This window comes from Schistocerca nitens, chromosome 6 (genome assembly GCF_023898315.1).
Source record: "Schistocerca nitens isolate TAMUIC-IGC-003100 chromosome 6, iqSchNite1.1, whole genome shotgun sequence".
NCBI classification, from domain to species: Eukaryota; Metazoa; Arthropoda; class Insecta; order Orthoptera; family Acrididae; genus Schistocerca; species Schistocerca nitens.
The window spans coordinates 539,814,307-539,835,974 of NC_064619.1; the positions used below are offsets into that span (position 1 = coordinate 539,814,307).

Consider the following 21,668-nt stretch of genomic DNA (forward strand, 5'->3'; position numbering starts at 1 on the left):
TGTTGATCTACGTAGGCAGAGATACGTTCTGAAATATATATATATATAAGTACAATATAACTTCTGCACAATTTCAGTGCAGTAATGTGTTTATTGTAAATTGTGTGTGTGTGTGTGTGTGTGTGTGTGTGTGTGTGTGTGTGTGTGTGTGTGTGTGTTTTGAGGGAGAAGGGCAAAGAGAGGTGGGAAGTGGCAACAGGTAGCAGAAGGAACAGGCCTAGAACTAAGTCTGACAGTTTTGTGGTGAATGTCAAAAATAAGTTTGACCTGTTGCTTCAGTTAGAAACTGATGAGCCTCAAGCAGAGGTAGGTGTAGACAAGACACAACAAACTTTCAATAGGAAATTGAAAAAGAATGTAGGAAAGTCATCGAAAAGGAAGAAAGTTTTGTTGTTAGGCAGTTCTCATGCCAGAGGTGTAGGCCAACTTCTGCAGGAGGAATTAGGACCAGAATACCAGGTCACAAATGTTTTCGAACCAAGTGCTAGTCTGGATCAGGTGACAGAGGATTTAGGTTCACTCTGTAAAGGATTTACCAGGGAAGACACCTTGGTTATTGTGGGAGGGCCAGGGAACAGCATCGACAGAGATCCTGGGTACAGTATAGAGTGTGACCTGGTAAAGATTGCGTCGGCATCGAGACACACCAGTGTTGAATTTGTATCTGTCCTGAGACGCCATGACCGGCCTCATTTGAACTCTTCTGTTGGGAGAGTTAATTTGGAGTTGGAACGGCTGCTTGGGTCGGGTGCGGGGGCTCATATTGGTGTGGTTCCTGTTGATTCTCTCAGTAGGTGGGACTATACCAGGCATGGCCTACATCTCAACAGGAAAGGGAAGGGGAAACTGGCTGGGGTAATAGCAGGAAATTTAAGGGGGGGAGGCACTGCCATGAATGGTAAAATACCAGTGGTTACAGGTGTTGGAGCAGCATCTTTTTTAGGATAGGTAAGACAGAAAGATGTCAAGTTCTACGAGAGGTCAGGATTGAAACAAATCTTCAGTTTAGGAAAGAAATTAAACAGCACAATTCTAGCACATTGGATCACCAATCACAGCTGTCAATTATAAATTTTCACCAATCACCAGAAATTTTATCTCCACCAAGTTGTATCTCAGGCCTAGGTAATTGCATTGATGAATTAAAGTCACCCAACCCAGTTGACATAATCTGCCTCTTTGAACACCATGTGACCACTGGTATAGGAACTAGGCCTAAGCACAATGAGAAACTCAGACAGGAGAGTACTGCAAATGTTAGAATAAGGAAACGTTCTCATAAAAGTTTGTTTAGAAGATTTAGAAGCTGAGGATGAAATAGATATACTATGCCTGTCTGAGCATCACATTGTTACTGATATGGAAAAGGTAAATGTAAGTGGATATAAGCTCTCTGCACATGTAATGAGAGAAAATATGGAGAAAGGAGGAGTTGCCATATATGTCAAAAGTTATCATTGTGCAAAAAGTATAGAAACAAAAAAGTTTTGTGTAGGGAAACATATGGAAGCATGTGCCTGTGAGCTTAAATTAAAGAAAGGCACATTTATAATTGTAACTGTATATAGGTCCCCATCAGGAAATTTTCATCTATTTCTGAAAAATTTGGACTCCTTGTTGTGCTATCTGTCAGACAGGGGGAAGCATATTATTATTTGTGGGGACTTCAATGTAGATTCTCAGAAAGAGGGTAATAGGAAAATTGACCTTGAAGTATTACTCGGTTCTTTCAATTTGACACCCGTTATTGATTTTCCTACTCAGGTGGTAAAGTATAGCAGCTCACTGATAGATAACTTCTTTATAGACCAAGATAAGTTTAACCAGATAAATGCTCAGCCTGTTGAGAATGGTCTTTCTGATCATGGTGCACAGCTAGTTACAATATATGACATAGCTCCATTCAGCAATACTAAACAGTCCTCCAAAGTAGTACGTTCAGTCAACGATTTAACAATTGCAAATTTCAGGGAAAGCCTACAGCAGTAAGACTGGGATGAGGTGTACCGTGAACCTGATGCCAATTTAAAATATAATTTATTTCATGACATTTTTGTAAATGCATTTGAAAACTGCTTCCCCAAGAAAATAGTTAAATATACTCGTAAGAAACCTTGTAACAAACTATGGCTTACTAAGGGTATAAAAATATCTTGTAACCGGAAAAGGGAAATGTATCTGACAGCAAGAAAGAGTAGTGACCCAGAAACTATCAAACATTATAAAAACTACTGTGTTATGTTAAGAAAAGTTATTAAAAAATCCAGGAGTATGTGTATCATGTCTGAGATCAGCAACTCTGATAATAAAATTAAAACAATTTGGAATATTATTAAAAGAGAAACAGGTCAACCAAGAGCAGAGGAAGACAGTATTACCATAAAATTGAATGAAAACTTTATGAACAAAAAGTCAGAAGTTGAAAATATTTTTAATAATCATTTTCTAAATGTTGTGGATATATTAGGATCCAGGTGTTCATTAGAAGATGCTAGGCTGTTAATGGAAGAGGCCATATCTATGCAATTTGATACAATTGAAATCTCACCCACTTCTCCCTCTGAAATTAGGAAAATAATAAACTTGCTTAAAAGCAAAAACTCACATGGAGTTGATGGCATTTCCATCAAAATACTAAAAGCTTGTTCTCGACAGATAAGTAAGATTCTCAGCCACCTGTGTAATAGCTCTCTGGAACAGGGCATTTTCCCTGATAGACTGAAATATGCTATTGTTATACCTTTGCATAAAAAGGGGGAGAGATCTGATGTCAACAATTACCGTCCAATCTCCCTTCTAACAGCTTTATCCAAAATTTTTGAGAAAGTAATGTATTCAAGAGTAGCTTCACATATCTGTAAAAATGAAGTACTAACAAAATGTCAGTTTGGTTTCCAGAAAGGTTTTTCAACAGAAAATGCCATATATGCTTTCATCAATCAAATTTTGAATGATCTGAATAACTGAACACCACCCATTGGGATTTTTTGTGATCTCTCAAAGGCTTTTAATTGTGTAAATCATGAAATTCTGCTAGACAAGCTCAAGTATTGTGGCATGAGTGGGATAGTGCACAAATGGTTTAATTTGTACCTAACTGGAAGAGTGCAGAAAGTTGAAATATGTAGTTCTTATAACATGCAAAGATCAGCACATTCCTCAAACTGGGGAACTATCAAGAATGGGGTTCCACAAGGGTCAGTCTTGGGTCCTTTGTTGTTATTAATATATATTAATGACTTGCCTTCTATATTCATGAAGAGGCAAAGTTAGTTCCCTTTGCTGATGATACAAGTATAGTAATCACACCTGACAAACAAGAATTAACTGATGAAATTGTCAATACTGTCTTTCAGAAAATTACTAAGTGGTTCCTTGTAAATGGACTCACTGAATTTTGATAAGACACAGTACATACAGTTCCGTACAGTGAATGGTATGACGCCATTAATAAATATAGACCTTAATCAGAAGCATATAGCTAAGGTAGAATATTCCAAATTTTTAGGTGTGTCCATTGATGAGAGATTAAATTGGAAGAAACACATTGATGATCTGCTGAAACGTTTGAGTTCAGCTACTTACGCAATAAGGGTCATTGCAAATTTTGGTGATAAACATCTTAGTAAATTAGCTTACTAGGCCTATTTTCACTCATTGCTTTCATATGGCATCATATTTTGGGGTAATTCATCACTGAGGAATAAAGTATTTATTGCACAAAAGCGTGTAATCAGAATAATAGCTGGAGTCCACCCAAGATCATCCTGCAGACATTTATTTAAGGATATAGGGATATTCACAGTAGCTTCTCAGTATATATATACTCTCTTATTAAATTTGTTATTAACAACCAAACCCAATTCAAAAGTAATAGCAGTGTGCATAACTACAATACTAGGAGAAAGGATGATCTTCACTATTCAAGATTAAATCTAACTCTGGCACAGAAAGGGGTGAATTATACTGGCACTAAAGTCTTTGGTCACTTACCAAATAGAATCAAAAGTCTGATAGATAACCAACAAGTATTTAAGAAGAAATTAAAAGAATTTCTGAATGACAACTCCTTCTACTCCATAGAGGAATTTTTAGATATAAATTAAGAAAAAAAAACAAAACAAAAAAACAAAAACAAAAAATATTTAAAAAATAAAAATAAATAAAATAAATAAAAACACAAAAAATAAAAAAGTTGTTATATTAACTTAAGTATGTTGTTAAATTAACTTAATTATGTCATGTATTGGAAAATTTGACTCGTTCCACATCATTACGAAATATCGTATTCATGATCCATGGAACTAGTATTAATCTAATCTAATCTAATCTAATCTGTGTGTGTGTGTGTGTGTGTGTGTGTGTGTGTGTGTGTGTGTGTGTGTGTGTAGGTACAATCTAACTTCTGCACCATTTCAGTGAGTAATGTGTTCATTGTAAATAAGTATTATAGTAGTTGTATTACATGTTTATTACCTTATAAATAAATAAAAAACTTTTTTATTTTAAATTCGGTGCATTAGTATTTGTAAAATGACTTTCATATAGTGTTCATTAAAAAATTATGATCATTCCACTTGGGACCTGTGGAATGGTACATTAGCTTATTTGTTTGAGTTGTAAATATTTGTCACGTATTGTTCTTCTGACATGTTCCACATCCTGGAGGACCTCCTCACTACGGATCAATTGGAATGAAAGTAAATCTAATCTAATCTAATCTAATCTAAGAACAAAAACAATAACCTGGTTAGGATGATGACGGCACTGTATGCAGTCAAAAGATTCAACAACATTAAAGTTATTTTCTCATTAGAGGTCATTCCTTTACGCCAAATGATATGGGTATCAGAATAACTAGGAGGAAGCTGGAAAAGAAGCAGAGAACCATATAATCGATGACATTGTTGAATTCATAAATGATTGCTGAAAAAACAGTAACAAATTGTTCACTGTTTGAATGAAGGTGGATTCTTTTTCAAATACAGTTCCTGGAGGTCTACATTCTGTATAACTTCCCTGAGTGATGACATGTATAGCAAAGTTGTTCCTAGACACATGAAAAGGGTTATCACTTTTTCAAAGTACTTAAGATATGACCTTTTCAGCTGACAGTTTCCATAGTGTTAAGCGCAACATGAATATTGTTGGCTTCATGATGGACACTTTTAGTCTGAGAGAAGCTGTACAACCTTTGGAACTCCCTTCAAAGAACGCCTTCATATCTGTACTGCCTATAAATAACCAAAGAATGGATGGCATCAGGAAATTGTTGGTATACATCCCCCAAGACAAGATGCAGTTTTGGAATTCAGTCACATCATGGCCGACAACAATAGCATCTTGTGATGTAGATGAAGATAACTGAGAAATTCAATCATGCAAAAAGTCAAATATTATTCAGAATTATGTAACAGGCAGTGTTTATTATAGTAAAAGATGTTTATAAGCGCAATTCTATTTTAAAATAAGTAACTTAACCCCAAAATTAATTTGAAAATCCAAGGTACTGCAAGATGATGGTTCAGATGGCTCTGAGCACTATGGGACTTAACATCTGTGGTCATAAGTCCCCTAGAACTTAGAACTACTTGAACCTAACTAACCTAAGGACATCACACACATCCATGCCCGAGGCAGGATTCGAACCTGCGACCGTAGCGGTCGCGCGGTTCCAGACTGAAGCGCGTAGAACCGCTCGGCCACATCGGCCAGCGTACTGCAAGAAGGGAACATGTCAAACACCAACAAAGTTGTCTGCATCTTTCTGTTTACATCATACTTGACTTTTACATGATAATAAGCATGTATACCTACATCAAGGAACCAGAAATATACATCAGGGAAAAAAAAATGCAGTAAATCAGTTTTATTCAGTTTTTTGTCTCCATGGTAAAAGTAGGAAATGCGTACATGTTGCCTTACCGCAGTATGCAGTTTGTATAGAGTTGCAGCCCAAATATATGCAGTAATTCCAATCACAATAAAATATGGATGTGACACAGTGCTTGCTTGGGGGTGTAGAGTAAGTTTGGCTGGAGTTGGTAACCTACATTTCAGTGATGGAATAAGGGTCAATGTGATATATTGATACATTTTATTCATTTATTTTACATTATCAGACTATGACCTATAGGGCTCATCTTACATTGGATTAGAGTTTTACACATACAGTACTTTTTATATCTTAGTTGCTTACAAAATGACAATAATTTTGATATGGTACACAGTAATAAAAAGGGAAATAATATACTCAGAAATATTTAAATGTATCTAATGACTTTGTGAATAACAATACTGGCTAAGAACCATTAATGTGGATACTAATGGTACTAATACTGCTGCTGAAATTAGTAGTAGTAGTAGTAGTAGTAGTAGTAGTAACAGATACAAAATCTACACTCCTGGAAATGGAAAAAAGAATACATTGACACCGGTGTGTCAGACCCACCATACTTGCTCCGGACACTGCAAGAGGGCTGTACAAGCAATGATCACACGCACGGCACAGCGGACACACCAGGAACCGCGGTGTTGGCCGTCGAATGGCGCTAGCTGCGCAGCATTTGTGCACCGCCGCCGTCAGTGTCAGCCAGTTTGCCGTGGCATACGGAGCTCCATCGCAGTCTTTAACACTGGTAGCATGCCGCGACAGCGTGGACGTGAACCGTATGTGCAGTTGACGGACTTTGAGCGAGGGCGTATAGTGGGCATGCAGGAGGCCGGGTGGGCGTACCGCCGAATTGCTCAACACGTGGGGCGTGAGGTCTCCACAGTACATCGATGTTGTCGTCAGTGGTCGGCGGAAGGTGCACGTGCCCGTCGACCTGGGACCGGACCGCAGCGACGCACGGATGCACGCCAAGACCGTAGGATCCTACGCAGTGCCGTAGGGGACCGCACCGCCACTTCCCAGCAAATTAGGGACACTGTTGCACCTGGGGTATCGGCGAGGACCATTCGCAACCGTCTCCATGAAGCTGGGCTACGGTCCCGCACACCGTTAGGCCGTCTTCCGCTCACGCCCCAACATCGTGCAGCCCGCCTCCAGTGGTGTCGCGACAGGCATGAATGGAGGGACGAATGGAGACGTGTCGTCTTCAGCGATGAGAGTCGCTTCTGCCTTGGTGCCAATGATGGTCGTATGCGTGTTTGGCGCCGTGCAGGTGAGCGCCACAATCAGGACTGCATACGACCGAGGCACACAGGGCCAACACCCGGCATCATGGTGTGGGGAGCGATCTCCTACACTGGCCGTACACCACTGGTGATCGTCGAGGGGACACTGAATAGTGCACGGTACATCCAAACCGTCATCGAACCCATCGTTCTACCATTCCTAGACCGGCAAGGGAACTTGCTGTTCCAACAGGACAATGCACGTCCGCATGTATCCCGTGCCACCCAACGTGCTCTAGAAGGTGTAAGTCAACTACCCTGGCCAGCAAGATCTCCGGATCTGTCCCCCATTGAGCATGTTTGGGACTGGATGAAGCGTCGTCTCACGCGGTCTGCACGTCCAGCACGAACGCTGGTCCAACTGAGGTGCCAGGTGGAAATGGCATGGCAAGCCGTTCCACAGGACTACATCCAGCATCTCTACGATCGTCTCCATGGGAGAATAGTAGCCTGCATTGCTGCGAAAGGTGGATATACACTGTACTAGTGCCGACATTGTGCATGCTCTGTTGCCTGTGTCTATGTGCCTGTGGTTCTGTCAGTGTGATCATGTGATGTATCTGACCCCAGGAATGTGTCAATAAAGTTTCCCCTTCCTGGGACAATGAATTCACGGTGTTCTTATTTCAATTTCCAGGAGTGTATTTAAAAGAATGTTACTTAGTAGTATTGGGGTAAGCACAAAGGGAACATAATTGTTGTTTTATTAGATATCTCATTAACTGTCTTTTGAAGTTGGAGATATTCAGTTCTCTGATATTGTGAGGGAAATCATTCCAGAGCTGGGTTCCTGCTACTAAAAAGGACTTACTGAAAGCAGAGGAGTGGTGGAGTGGACAGAAAGGATTTTGCTCTGATGGGAATGAGTGTTTCTGTTGTTTTGTTGGGATAAAAGTGTTAAGGTCAGTCAGAGGTATGAGGGACTGTATGTGTTGTTAGGATGATCGAGGAGGCCATGTATTTGAATATCTCTGCATGTAGCCAGACTAGCTGTGCATAAGCAGATTATATATGATTTTAAAAATCAAATATATTATGTTGTCCTTGTTGGATTGTGGTTTGGAAGCGGTTACTATTTATGACACAATAGATAAATTTATTTTTCCCCATGATGCATTTCGAGAGTGTACACCCTCATCTTCTGGTGGATCAGTGACATGATCAAAGTGTCAAATATATAATGTCCACCATGTTGGTGGAAACTGTGACTGTTTATGATACAATAAATAAATTTATTATTTTTTTTCCATAGCGCTTTTTGAGGGCTTTCACCCTCATCTTCAGATGTATCAATGGATTATATTATATTTTTGTTTACTGGATGTAGCCAATTGTCTGTTTTGAACTTCATTTCACTACAAATAAGACATAATTTGTAACTATTATTGTAATATGTTGCTAAGATGATAAACTTTCAATAGCAATAAAGGAAATTCCAGCTGAGAACCCTGTTTTTAATAAGTATACACTTTCATTATTAGATGGCACACAAACACTAAACAACACAAACAGTTCTGAGATTGTATAGATGTAGAAATACAGTGCCTTGTAAGACAAAGATCATTACTGTTTACATTGTAAGTCAAAAATCTTTACAACCTTTTCACTGAAAAATATCATTATTTTTCAGCATACTTATTTGTTAATGCATCAATTTGGTGATTTGGGAGTTGTTTTCATGGTTTACTGTCATATATTCTTTAGCAAACTAGAAGTTACTGTCTATTGTCTAGTATGCTTAAGCTAGTTTCTAAAATAGTTTGTCACCGCTGTCTCAGCTTTTTCATTGAGTATGTTCTGCCCATTTTTTCTGCTACGAATGAAAATTTCAAGTTCTTCATAGACTTCAATTTGTGGCCTTTGTGTAGTTTACAACGTATATTATATTGTTACCTACATTGTCAAAATCATGTCCCGTGTCATTAAAATGAGTAACTAAGGCAGATTTATTGAGAGTGTTGCATCTAAGTGCAATTATGTGTTCCTTAGATCTAGTTCAGAAGCTTCATCCAGTCTGACCAGCATTGTATGGGGCACTCATTGCACTTCATCTTGTAAACCTCTAAGTTAGAAAATTAGTCTCTGTTGGTTTTTATGTTATGTGGCAGCCTATTACATAATTTATTGCTGAGTGAAAAAGCAGCTCTTACTTTATATGGTCCCAATACATTAGAAATTTTCTACGAAATGGCATCACAAGTATGGAGTGCATACTGTCCTGGCATGTCTGATGGTTGTTCTTATTTTTGTTTCTATCTGTTCATTTCCTAACTTTCTTGGAGATCTATAACAATAATGGAAAGGCAACCACTCACCTATAGCTGACTGATGCATGCAGCACAGAAACATGTAACAGGGAACAACATTCACAGTAACTTTCAAGCCCTTGCCCTTTTTCTATCAGACATACACACATTCACATACAGAACCGCAAAGACACTTATGTGGTCATATGCATGACTTGGAGATCTTGTCTATGAGTGCAGGTTGAAAACAGTTCACATCTGCTATTTGTTTAATTACACCAATTGCAGTTTGAAGCATTTCGTTGCTCAGTGGCATTCTGTGTGGCCTATGTAATGCTAGTGTGTACAAGGGTAGCACGAAAATGTATTCAACAACATGTACAAGAACATTCAGTTCACGTGTGAATGTGAATGTCAGAATTCAGTAAACTTTCTTGACCTCACCACCACTAGAAAAAACAGTGAATGTATTCTTAGAATCTACAGAAAACAAATGGTATTACCACAGATATAAACATTGATGCATCTTAATGCCAACCCATACACACAAGTTAGTGGGATATAGATCCATGTTACATGCAGCATACAGAATTCCACTGAGCAATAAAATGCTTCAAAATGAAATTGAAATAATTAAGTTAGGAAACAAATAGACGAAAACAAAAATAAGAACAGCAGTCATACTGACACCAGAACAATGTGCATTCCCAATTTTTTGTGCCTTCTAGCGGAAAACTGCTAATGTACTGAGACCATATAATGTAAGTATAACAACGGAAAGAAAGCCACAAACTTTTAAAATTTCGTGCAGCGTCTTATGTAAATGCAAATATAAGCGTGTCCATCAGGAAAACGATTGGCATTTCAGCATGAAGCTGATGTATAAAAATGATGGATAAAAATCAAATTTTTTTTATCATATAGTTTCTTTAAAATCATTTGAGAAAGATTGTAGGACATACGCCTCGATTTTATCAGCGTAGTGCATCACCAACTGGTGCACCGAAAGTTGGCAAAGACTGTCTCATTCATTCCAGGCTGCTGACAAGGCAAACAAAACCATGGCAGTTGACATTGTCACCCATCTGCCATAGTGTTCCACTTTCTGCACTGGTTCGAGCCGCCTCACACTGGGTTCACCTGTACAGGAAACCCACTTTCTTTCTGTGTGCATCCTAAGAGTCACTTTTTCTACCAGCAATAAATTAGGCTGCCACACAACATAAAAACAACAGAGAACATTTTTTAACTCGAATAACTACAAGATAAAGTGCAATGAGTGCCCAGTTCAATATTTTGGTCAATCCAGATGAAGTTTCCAAACAAGGTTTAAGGCACACGTATGTGCATTTAGGTAAAACACAATAAATGTCATATTCTACTCACATTCATGTGCAGGACACAGTTTCAACGACATAGATAACAAGCTAATAATATTTCACAAACTAAACAAAGGCCACAAATTAAACCCCCGAGGAGGATGTGAAATGTTGATCCACAATGGAAAACACCCAAAATCAAATGTGAGACAGTGGCAATGAACCTTTTTGGAACTTTCTCAAGCATGCTAGATGATAAACGGCAGCTTTTATTGTCATCTGTTCTTTAGTGACCTAAATTGTGAAAACATCTCCCAAATCAACAAAGTGATAGATTAACAAATAAATAGATTTTTGTCTATTGCAACAATGATATTTTTAAGCAAAATTGTTGTGAAGCTGTGACACTGGTATATACACTGAGGTGGCAAGAGTCATAGAATACCTCCCTAATATCGTTTCGGACCTCCTTTTCCCTGGTGTAGAGCAGCAGCTTGATGTAGCATGGGCTCAACAAGCCATTGGAAGTACCCTGCAGAATACTGAGCCATGGTGCCTCTATACTCTTCCATAATTGGGAAACAGTTGCTGGTGCAGGATTTTGCGCACAAACTGACCTCTCGATTATGTCCCATAAATATTCACTAGGATTCATGTTGGGTAGTGTGGGTGGCCAAATCATCCACTCAAATTCTCCAGAATATCCTTCAAACCAATTGTGAACAATTGCGGCTCTGCAACATGATGCATTGCTGTGGGAACACGAAGTCTGTGAATGACTGCAAATGGTCTCTGTGTAGCCAAACATAATCATTTCCAGTCAGTTATCAGTTCAATTGGATCAGAGAACCCAGTCAATTACATGTAAACACTGCTCACACTATTACGACCAGCTTCCATGGTGCCTTGTTGACAACTTGGGTCCATGGCTTTGTGGGGTCTGGAAACACTCAAATCCTACCATCAGCTGTTACCAACTGAAAGCTGGACTCATCTTACATAGTTTCCAGTCATGTAAGGTCCAACCATTAGGGTCACAAGCTCAGGAGAAGCGCTGTAGGCGATGTCATGCTGTTAGCAAAGGCACTCGCATTTGTCGCCTGTTTGTCATAGGCCATTAACGCCAAATTAAGCAGACCTGTCCTAATGGGTACATTCCTCATACATCCCACACTGATTTCTGTGGTTATTTCATGTAGTGTTACTTGTCTGTTAGCACTGACAACTCTACGCAAATGCAACTGCTCTTGGTCGTTAAGTAAAGCTGTCGGGCACTGCGTTGTCCATGATGAGGGATTGCCAGAAATTTGGTATTCTTGGCAAATTCAACACTTGAAATATCGAATTCCCTAACAGTTTCCTAAATGGAATGTCCCATGCGTCCAACTCCAACTACCATTCTGTGTTCAGAGTCTGTTAATTGCCGTTGTGTAGCCATAATCATGTTGTAAACGTTTTCTAATGAATAAACAAACTGCGTACAAATGACTGCTCCAACAATGCACCGCCATTTTATACCATGTGTATGCAATACTACCGCCATCTGTATATGTGCATATCATTATTCGATAACTTTTGTCACCTCAGTGTATGTTATTCTGTATATTTTATCTGCAATATAGGCTGGTAATGCTCTTTGACTTATGAGACGCCATTCTACTCCTGTAACCCCACCTGGATTGCTTATGTTGTTGTTTTGTATTTGTGTGTCATCTAATGATGAAAATGTATATTTATAATGAACCTCGGGGATCTTTCTGCTGGAACATCTTGTTAGTAGCTTTATTACTATTTAAAATTTATAATTCTAGTGCCACATTACTATAACAAATGCAAATTCTCTCTTATTTTAGCTAAATAATGTTCAAAACAGACAACTAGCCACACCCAACAAACAAAAATGTAATATAATCCACTGATCCACCTGAAGATGAAGATGTAAGCCCTTGAAATGTGTCATGGGAGAAAATAAAAGTGTCTGACACTGATAATTGTTTTGTTCTGCCTTTTTTTAAAATGTCAGATATCACAAATATAATGTATTCAGGCATTCATCGTCAATTTCAAGTGCCATGAGCTTGCCCGAGATAGGCCATAAATTATTGTAATCAACAACGGGTTACAAGCTTTTGTACTCATGCAAATTTCTTTTTGAGGTAAAAGGGCAGACTTTTTTGTGCTGTAGTAGTGCATGGATAGTTGCTGATGTCTCCTTGCACATTATAGCTACAGGAGTGGACAAATGTATGGAAACACAGCAAGAAATGCATGCTTTAACATAAATGCAGATGCTAGTCAAGTCTGCAGGCTACACTGATGTATTGCACTGTTGTTTTCACACAGACAACACATGTGCAGTGCCCTCAGTACATTGCAAGTTTGAGTGCATTTGCATGTGGGCAAATTGTTGATGGGTTTTTCTGTAACCAAGGTGGACAAAAGAGTCCAGTGTTTCAAGAGGCGCTGTATTGGCCCATATGTTGCAAAGGTTGTTTCGGCTACGCTGTAGAAGGTTTGCTGGGAAGACATCGCACATCCTCCATATAGTCCCGATCTCTCCCCATGTGATTTCTGTATTTTTGAAGAGACATTTGCGGCTGAGAATATGCTTCAGTCAAACAGGTGCACGCCTGGATTCAATCGTGGTTCTGTAGGCAACCACAGAATATTTTTTCATGAAGACACTGACTGTCTTGTCCGCAGTGGGAAAAAATGTATTAACAATTATGGTGATTACTTTTGAAATAAAAAACAGTTTACTTACTTTTTTCAATCTGTGTCATTTTATTTGACTGCCCTTTATAATATTCCAGTTTAATTTTTTGTTGTGGAGGGAGCAGGATATGTAAGACTAAGTGACTTTGAAGAGGAAGTTAACACATTATTCATTGTGGACACTGAGAGCCAGCTCTGTAGTTACACGTTTTTGAGTGGAGATTTTTTTTTTCTGTACTGTCTCACATTCATGTGGGAGGTTTATTGCTATCTCAATTACTTCTGTCATAAAGAGTTATACAATATTGGAATCTGAATGTGGCTATATGCTTGTACCCAGCAAAAGATGTTCATACTCTGTTTTACTATTGTCCTTATATAGCAGTGTTATGAATTTACAAAAACATCCAAGTTTGACTGCTAGGAAGGATGCATCTAATAACAATTTCAGGACAACTGCCTGCTCACATCCATGTCTAATTCAGTTGTTTCTTCATCTTTATTATTCAGTGCAAATAGCTTTAGACAGATGCCCGAAGTGTTTGAGCACAAAGAGTAACTGTGCCAAGTTAGTGGGCAACACATGTTGAAAAATACGTCCTAAATTTTGTGATTTCTGGCTCTTTTGTTTGTTAGTTTCTGACACTAAGTATAAGGTTTAAATTAATTCAAACTTTTTTTGCTTGAAGTAGATCATTTGCCATTTGAACCCAAGAGATGCAAACCTGTTATCCAAGAGAATAGCCAGTCACATAGTTATTTGCATTGCTTTGCATCTTAATGCTGTAAAATCAGTTGTGGTTAGAACATTTTTCATGTTTGCTGTGAGTGGTTCTAAGTCTCAGAAGATAGCAGTGTCATCTACATCTACATCCATACTCCGCAAGCCACCTGACGGTGTGTAGCGGAGGGTACCCTGAGTACCTCTATCGGTTCTCCCTTCTATTCCAGTCTTGTATCGTTCGTGGAAAGAAGGATTGTCGGTATGCTTCTGTGTGGGCTCTAATCTCTCTGATTTTATCCTCATGGTCTCTTCGCGAGATATACGTAGGAGGGAGCAATATACTGCTTGACTCATCGGTGAAAGTATGTTCTCAAAACTTTAACAAAAGCCCGTACCGAGCTACTGAGTGTCTCTCCCGCAGAGTCTTCCACTGGAGTTTATCTATCATCTCCGTAACGCTTTCGCGATTACTAAATGATCCTGTAACGAAGCGCGCTGCTCTCCGTTGGATCTTCTCTATCTCTTCTATCAACCCTATCTGGCACGGATCCCACACTGCTGAGCAGTATTCAAGCAGTGAGCAAACAAGCGTACTGTAACCTACTTCCTTTGTTTTCGGATTGCATTTCCTTAGGATTCTTCCAATGAATCTCAGTCTGGCATCTGCTTTACCGACGATCAACTTTATATGATCATTCCATTTTAAATCACTCCTAATGCGTACTCCCAGATAATTTATGGAATTAACTGCTTCCAGTTGCTGACCTGCTATTTTGTAGCTAAATGATAAGGGATCTATCTTTCTATGTATTCGCAGCACATTACACTTGTCTACATTGAGATTCAATTGCCATTCCCTGCACCATGCGTCAATTCGCTGCAGATCCTCCTGCATTTCAGTACAATTTTCCATTGTTACAACCTCTCGATACACCACAGCACCATCTGCAAAAAGCCTCAGTGAACTTCCGATGTCATCCACAAGGTCATTTATGTATATTGTGAATAGCAACGGTCCTATGACACTACCCTGCTGCACACCTGAAATCACTCTTACTTCGGAAGACTTCTCTCCATTGAGAATGACATGCTGTGTTCTGTTATCTAGGAACTCTTCAATCCAATCACACAATTGGTCTGATAGTCCATATGCTCTTACTTTGTTCATTAAACGACTGTGGGGAACTGTATCGAACGCCTTGCGGAAGTCAAGAAACACAGCATCTACCTGTGAACCCTTGTCAATGGCCCTCTGAGTATCGTGGACGAATAGCGCGAGCTGGGTTTCGCACGACCGTCTTTTTCGAAACCCATGCTGATTCCTACAGAGTAGATTTCTAGTCTCCAGAAAAGTCATTATACTCTAACATAATACGTGTTCCAAAATTCTACAACTGATCGACGTTATAGATATAGGTCTATAGTTCTGCACATCTGTTCGACGTCCCTTCTTGAAAACGGGGATGACCTGTGCCCTTTTCCAATCCTTTGGAACGCTACGCTCTTCTAGAGACCTACGGTACACCGCTGCAAGAATGGGGGCAAGTTCCTTCGCGTACTCTGTGTAAAATCGAACTGGTATCCCATCAGGTCCAACGGCCTTTCCTCTTTTGAGCGATTTCAATTGTTTCTGTATCCCTCTGTTGTCTATTTCGATATCTACCATTTTGTCATCTGTGCGACAATCTAGAGAAGGAACTACAGTGCACTCTTCCTCTGTGAAACAGCTTTGGAAAAAGAAATTTAGTATTTCGGCCTTTAGTCTGTCATCCTCTGTTTCAGTAACATTTTGGTCACAGAGTGTCTGGACATTTTGTTTTGATCCACCTACCGCTTTGACATAAGACCAGAATTTCTTAGGATTTTCTGCCAAGTCAGTACATAGAACTTTACTTTCGAAGTCATTGAACACCTCTCGCATAGCCCTCCACACACTACATTTCGCTTCGCGTAATTTTTGTTTGTCTGCAAGGATTACGCTATGTTTATGTTTGCTGTGAAGTTCCCTTTGCTTCCGCAGCAGTTTTCTAACTCGGTTGTTGTACCACGGTGGCTCTTTTCCATCTCTCATGATCTTGCTTGGCACATACTCATCTAACGCATATTGTACGATGGTTTTGAACTTTGTCCACTGATCCTCAACACTATCTATACTTGAGACAAAACTTTTGTGTTGAGCCATCAGGTACTCTGTAATCTGCTTTTTGTCACTTTTGCTAAACAGAAAAATCTTCCTACCTTTTTAAATATTTTTATTTACGGCTGAAATCATCGATGCCGTAACCGCTTTATGATCGCTGATTCCCTGTTCTGCGTTAACTGTTTCAAATAGTTCGGGTCTGTTTGTCACCAGAAGGTCTAATATGTTATCGCCACGAGTCGGTTCTCTGTTTAACTGCTCAAGGTAGTTTTCAGATAAAGCACTTAAAAAAATTTCACTGGATTCTTTGTCCCTGCCACCCGTTATGAACGTTTGAGCCTCCCAGTCTATATCCGGCAAATTAAAATCTCCACCCAGAACTATAACATGGTGGGGAAATCTACTCGAAATATTTTCCAAATTATCCTTCAGGTGCTCAGCCACAACAGCTGCTGAGCCAGGAGGCCTATAGAGACATCCAATTACCATGTCTGAGCCTGCTTTAACCGTGACCTTCACCCAAATCATTTCACATTTCGGATCTCCGTCAATTTCCTTTGATACTATTGCACTTCTTATCGCTATAAACACGCCTCCCCCTTCACTGTCCAGCCTGTCTCTGCGGTATACATTCCAATCTGAGTCTAGAATTTCATTACTGTTTACATCTGGTTTCAGCCAACTTTCTGTCCCTAGTACTATATGGGCGTTGTGGCCGTTTATTAATGAGAGCAGTTCTGGGACCTTTCTATAGATGCTCCTGCAGTTTACTATTAGCACATTAATATTGTTATTCCCTGTTGCATTTTGCCTACTTCTACCTTGTCGCGTCTCAGGAGGCGTCTTGTCGGGCCTAGGGAGGGAATTCTCTAACCTAAAAAACCCCCATGTGCACTCCACACGTACTCCGCTACTCTTGTAGCCGCTTCCAGCGTGTAGTTCACGCCTGACCTATTCAGGGGGACCCTACATTTCTCCACCTGATAGCGGAGGTCGAGAAATTTGCACCCCAGATCTCCGCAGAATCTTCTGAGCCTCTGGTTTAAGCCTTCCACTCGGCTCCAAACCAGAGGACCGCGATCGGTTCTGGGAACGATACTACAAATAGTTAGCTCTGATTCCACCCCGCGAGCGAGGCTTACCGCCTTCACCAATTACGCCAACCGCCTGTACGAACTGAGGATGACCTCTGAACCCAGGCGGCAGGAGTCATTGGTGCCGACATGAGCAACAATTTGCAGTCGGGTGCACCCAGTGCTCTCTATCGCCGCCGGTAGGGCCTCCTCCACATCTCGGATGAGACCATCCAGCAAGCAGACAGAGTGAACACTGGCCTTCTTCCCCGACCTTTCCGCTATTTCCGTAAGGGGCTGCATCACCCGCCTAACGTTGGAGCTCCCAATAACTAATAAACCCCTCCCCCTGTGTGCCTGCTCGGACCTTGCTGAAGGAGCAGCCACATGTCCACTCATAGGCAGAGCGGGCGATGCCACACGGCCAGCCTCCACATTTACCCTCCGCCTCGTGCGCCGCTGAACCCGCCACTCCCCTTGGGGAGAGGGTGGCCCAACCGCGCCCGGTACCCGCGAAGATGTCTCAACAGCAGGGACAGTGGGTGAAGCATGTAACACCTAGGGTGTACCTTGCGACGCACCAGACTCCCCACTGCCGCTACACTCCGAGGCAGCAGCCTGAAGACGGCTGACCGCGGCCATCAACACGTTCAGCTGTTCGCGAACAGTGGCCAGCTCTTCCTGCGTCCGTACACAGCAGTCACACATCCTATCCATCCTAAGGAATCTATTTACTGAAGAGAGTTAATCAACTTTTAACTAGACTGCTAATTCACTAAAGGCGGCTGATTATTGACTAAACTGTGATTGCTAGCCACTTCTTGTAGAAAGCAATGAAAATAGCACTACCTGTCTCTGGACTGTATTGAAAACAAACACTAGCACTACTGGCACTATGGTTGACTAAAGGGACTCTCTCTGACTGTATTCAAAACAAACACGAAATCTATGGAACACTATTAATAGCACTCGACAATTAAAGCTTCCTGAAAGCAAAAACACATGGAAGAAGAAGTGACAAGTAAGAAAATACAGTTAATACTCAAATTAAGGTAGCTCGCTGCACAGCAGACGTGAAGCAGACGGCGGTTAGGACGACACTGACACTACTGGCACTATGGCTGACTAAAGGGACTCTCTCTGACTATTCAAAACAAACACGAAATCTATGGAACACTATTAATAGCACTCGACAATTAAAGCTTCCTAAAAGCAAAAACACACGGAAGAAGAAGTGACAAGTAAGAAAAATACAGTTAATACTCAAATTAAGGTAGCTCGCTGCACAGCAGACGTGAAGCAGACGGCGGTTAGGACGAGTTAGTGAAAGGAGATCCCTGACAGCTGGCAACCCTGTGGCCAGAACTGTGAAGTGCAATGGGCTGCAGGTAATGTTGTAGTTTTTAATTTATTTGTGCGGAACATGTAATTTACATGCATAGCAGTTGGTAGTACAATAGATACGACAGTATACAATTTAAATTTATTTTATAATAAATACTAAATTATTTTACATAATAATACATTAGAGTTTAGTTTCTGTGGTTGGCTATAGTAGCACTGCTCAGTGAGCCATGATTTTAGAAGTTTTTTGAATTTTCACCAGTTAACAGCCTCATTTCCTTTGGTAGTGCACGAAAATATTTTGCTCCTAGAGTGTATGGACTGTTTGCAGGTTTTTCAGTCTCCTGTTTACCATATGATAATTTTATACTTGTCTAGTGTTATGTTCATGAATTTCTGCATTACCACAATTATATATCTCATCATCTATAGCTAGTACTGTTGTTTCAAACATATACATAGAATAGTCAGTCATAATTTTCAAATCTGTAACAATCCCTTGAGAGGTTCTAGCATCTTTTTTGCCTAATATTCTCAAAGCTCTTTTCTGCATTTTAAATACTCAGTGTACATGAGTTTTGGAAGTTACACTCCATAATACGAGACCATTTGCACGAAAGGGATGCATTAAATTGAAATAAATAATACTCATTGTTTGGGTGTTGACATGTGGGGCTATGCTTCTTTAAACATAAATGTTACTCTGTCACACATATTGCCAATTTGTTGTCCATAATAGATTGCTATCTACTCATACACCTAAGAATTTACACTCACTGCAGATTTTCATAATATATTACTATCTTGATAATTAACACAATTTTGCAAATCATCAATCTGCCAAGAATTAACATTTCATTTCCCCAATAAAGGCCTGAAGTGTCATCTGCATACATTGTAATGTAAGTATCATTTTTAAATGTATTTGGAGAGTCATTGAATAGCATATAAAAAGGAAGGGAGCAATTATTGATCCCTGAGGCACACCGAATTTGATATTCCTGACCTCTGATTTGTGACATTTTAATGTTTCCCCATTATTGTATGTGGTTTAGGTACACTGTCTTCTGATTTTTTTTCTTTTTGTTTTTAGTAGGATGGAATAAGATGTAAAAGTTTTCCGCTGATGCCACCTCTGGCCAATTTTGACAGGAGCACTTAAAGATCAACCTTATCAAAAGCCTTTGATAGATCTAGGAAAACTCCAGCTACTCGCCTGCCTTACTTTTGTCGAGAACTTTCAGCATAAATTGTAGTGTGCTGCTGTCATGTTGCTGTGACCACACCTAAAACCTTGCTGAAAATCTACCAGGAATTTGTGCACATTTTAATGCTCCAATATGTATTTCAGAATTATTTTTTCAGTTAACTTACTAAAAACAGAAGCTAAAGTCAGCAGTCACTAATTTTCTGCTAGTTGTTTATCAGTTTTTTTTCTAGAGAGATTTAACAGTGCCTAATTTTAATGTTTCAGGGAAGACTCCTTTTGAGACACTATCTATTAAATTCATAAAAGGATATGCTAGATTATGTTGTGCATTGTTTAGGTGAAAATAGAGAAACTTCATCCCAGTCTGCAGATTTTTTGCTTTTACTTTCTCTGATGAGCTGCAAAATATCCTTGAAATGAACTTCAAGAGCTTGATCAGGTTCAGAGTTGACCTCAGGATGATTTGCAACATGTATTTAATCTGTGGTACAAAAGTCAGATTCTACAATATCTATGAAGTATGTGACAATATTGTTATTAGATATCTGTATGCTGATGTTATTTTTTGGGTTTGTTTTATTGTCTCTTATTTCATTTACTATGGATCAGCAGGTCTTTGAGTTTTGCATTTGTAAGTTAATCTTTTTCATCCTTTAATCTTTTGATTTGCTTGCAAAACTGGTATTTATATTGTATGCATGTATCCATCTATTACGTGAAAAAAGTAGTCTTGTATAGAGGTGCAGCATCATTGAGGCTTTTTCACAGAGACATATACAAAGTTGCGATGTTGTTTGTTGTGGCAGATGTGCAAAGCAGCCACACCAGGTCTCCACAGCTATCAGAGATATCCTTTTGCCAGCTCTACTATGTAATTATGATGTGTGTAATACCACTGTAAAGATGATGTGTAGATGAATGCCCTTTTTTATTATATGTAGTAACATTTATGAAAGTGGCCATTGCAATACTGCTATTGGAGCTTTATTGTGAGTTGCTGTGGAATTTTAGATGTATGTTTCTGCCTGTAAGAAGTTTCTTTTTCAAATGATAATGTTTTATCTTTTTTCAGCATTTTAAAATGAAACACAAGAGCAAGTCAAAGCCATATCAACGTGAGTAGAATGCCTGAAAGAAAAGCAATTTAATATATTTAAAAAAAAAGACTGTTTTTATTTGTTTAATCCTAGCTGTCAAATCATGACAAAAACAGCTCTGCTTGACAGTTTATAATTTTATGCAAGATGTAAAGATTATGTAATTGAATTATAAATATGTATTTATTGACTAAAATACAATGTCTGTGTCATCAGTAAATTAAATCTGTTTTTATTTGGTACTTATACAAGGTGTCCCAAAAAATGCCAACATAGGGATTGGTTACTTACACTAAAACAAGAAAAAATGTGTCTTGTAAATATGGCTCTTTTGTGGCATAAGGCCTACGAGCACTTGTTCATCTTCGATACTGTGAAACATCTCTTTTACTGCAAGGACTTTGCTTTGCATATCTTGGGAGGAGATAGTATGAACCAAATCAATAAAAAAAAGGCCAGTCAACATTGAGTCTAAAATGCATACTTTAAGAGCCAGTGAGCACTTGTTCATCTTCTCAAGTGTGAAACACATCTCTTTCTACTGAACAAGCGATTGTAGCTCTTAAGGTATGCCTTTTAGAGCCCAAGTTAACCACACACTTTTTTTCTGTTTTGGTCTAT

General features: G+C 39.4%; 1 protein-coding gene across 2 annotated transcripts in view; it reads left to right on the plus strand.

The window, feature by feature from the left end:
* LOC126262826 (WD repeat-containing protein 89) overlaps nt 1–21,222 on the plus strand; it is a 265,014-nt gene extending 243,792 nt beyond the window's left edge. The window contains exon 11 of one of the 2 annotated variants that reach the window (XM_049959675.1): nt 21,023–21,221. In XM_049959675.1, the coding sequence (XP_049815632.1) occupies nt 21,023–21,073 (51 nt within the window). In that variant the 3' untranslated portion in view covers nt 21,074–21,221. Of the gene's footprint in view, nt 1–21,022 lie in introns of both variants that reach the window. The other variant, XM_049959676.1, reaches the window with a different exon arrangement.
* Nucleotides 21,223–21,668: the final 446 nt, after the last annotated feature.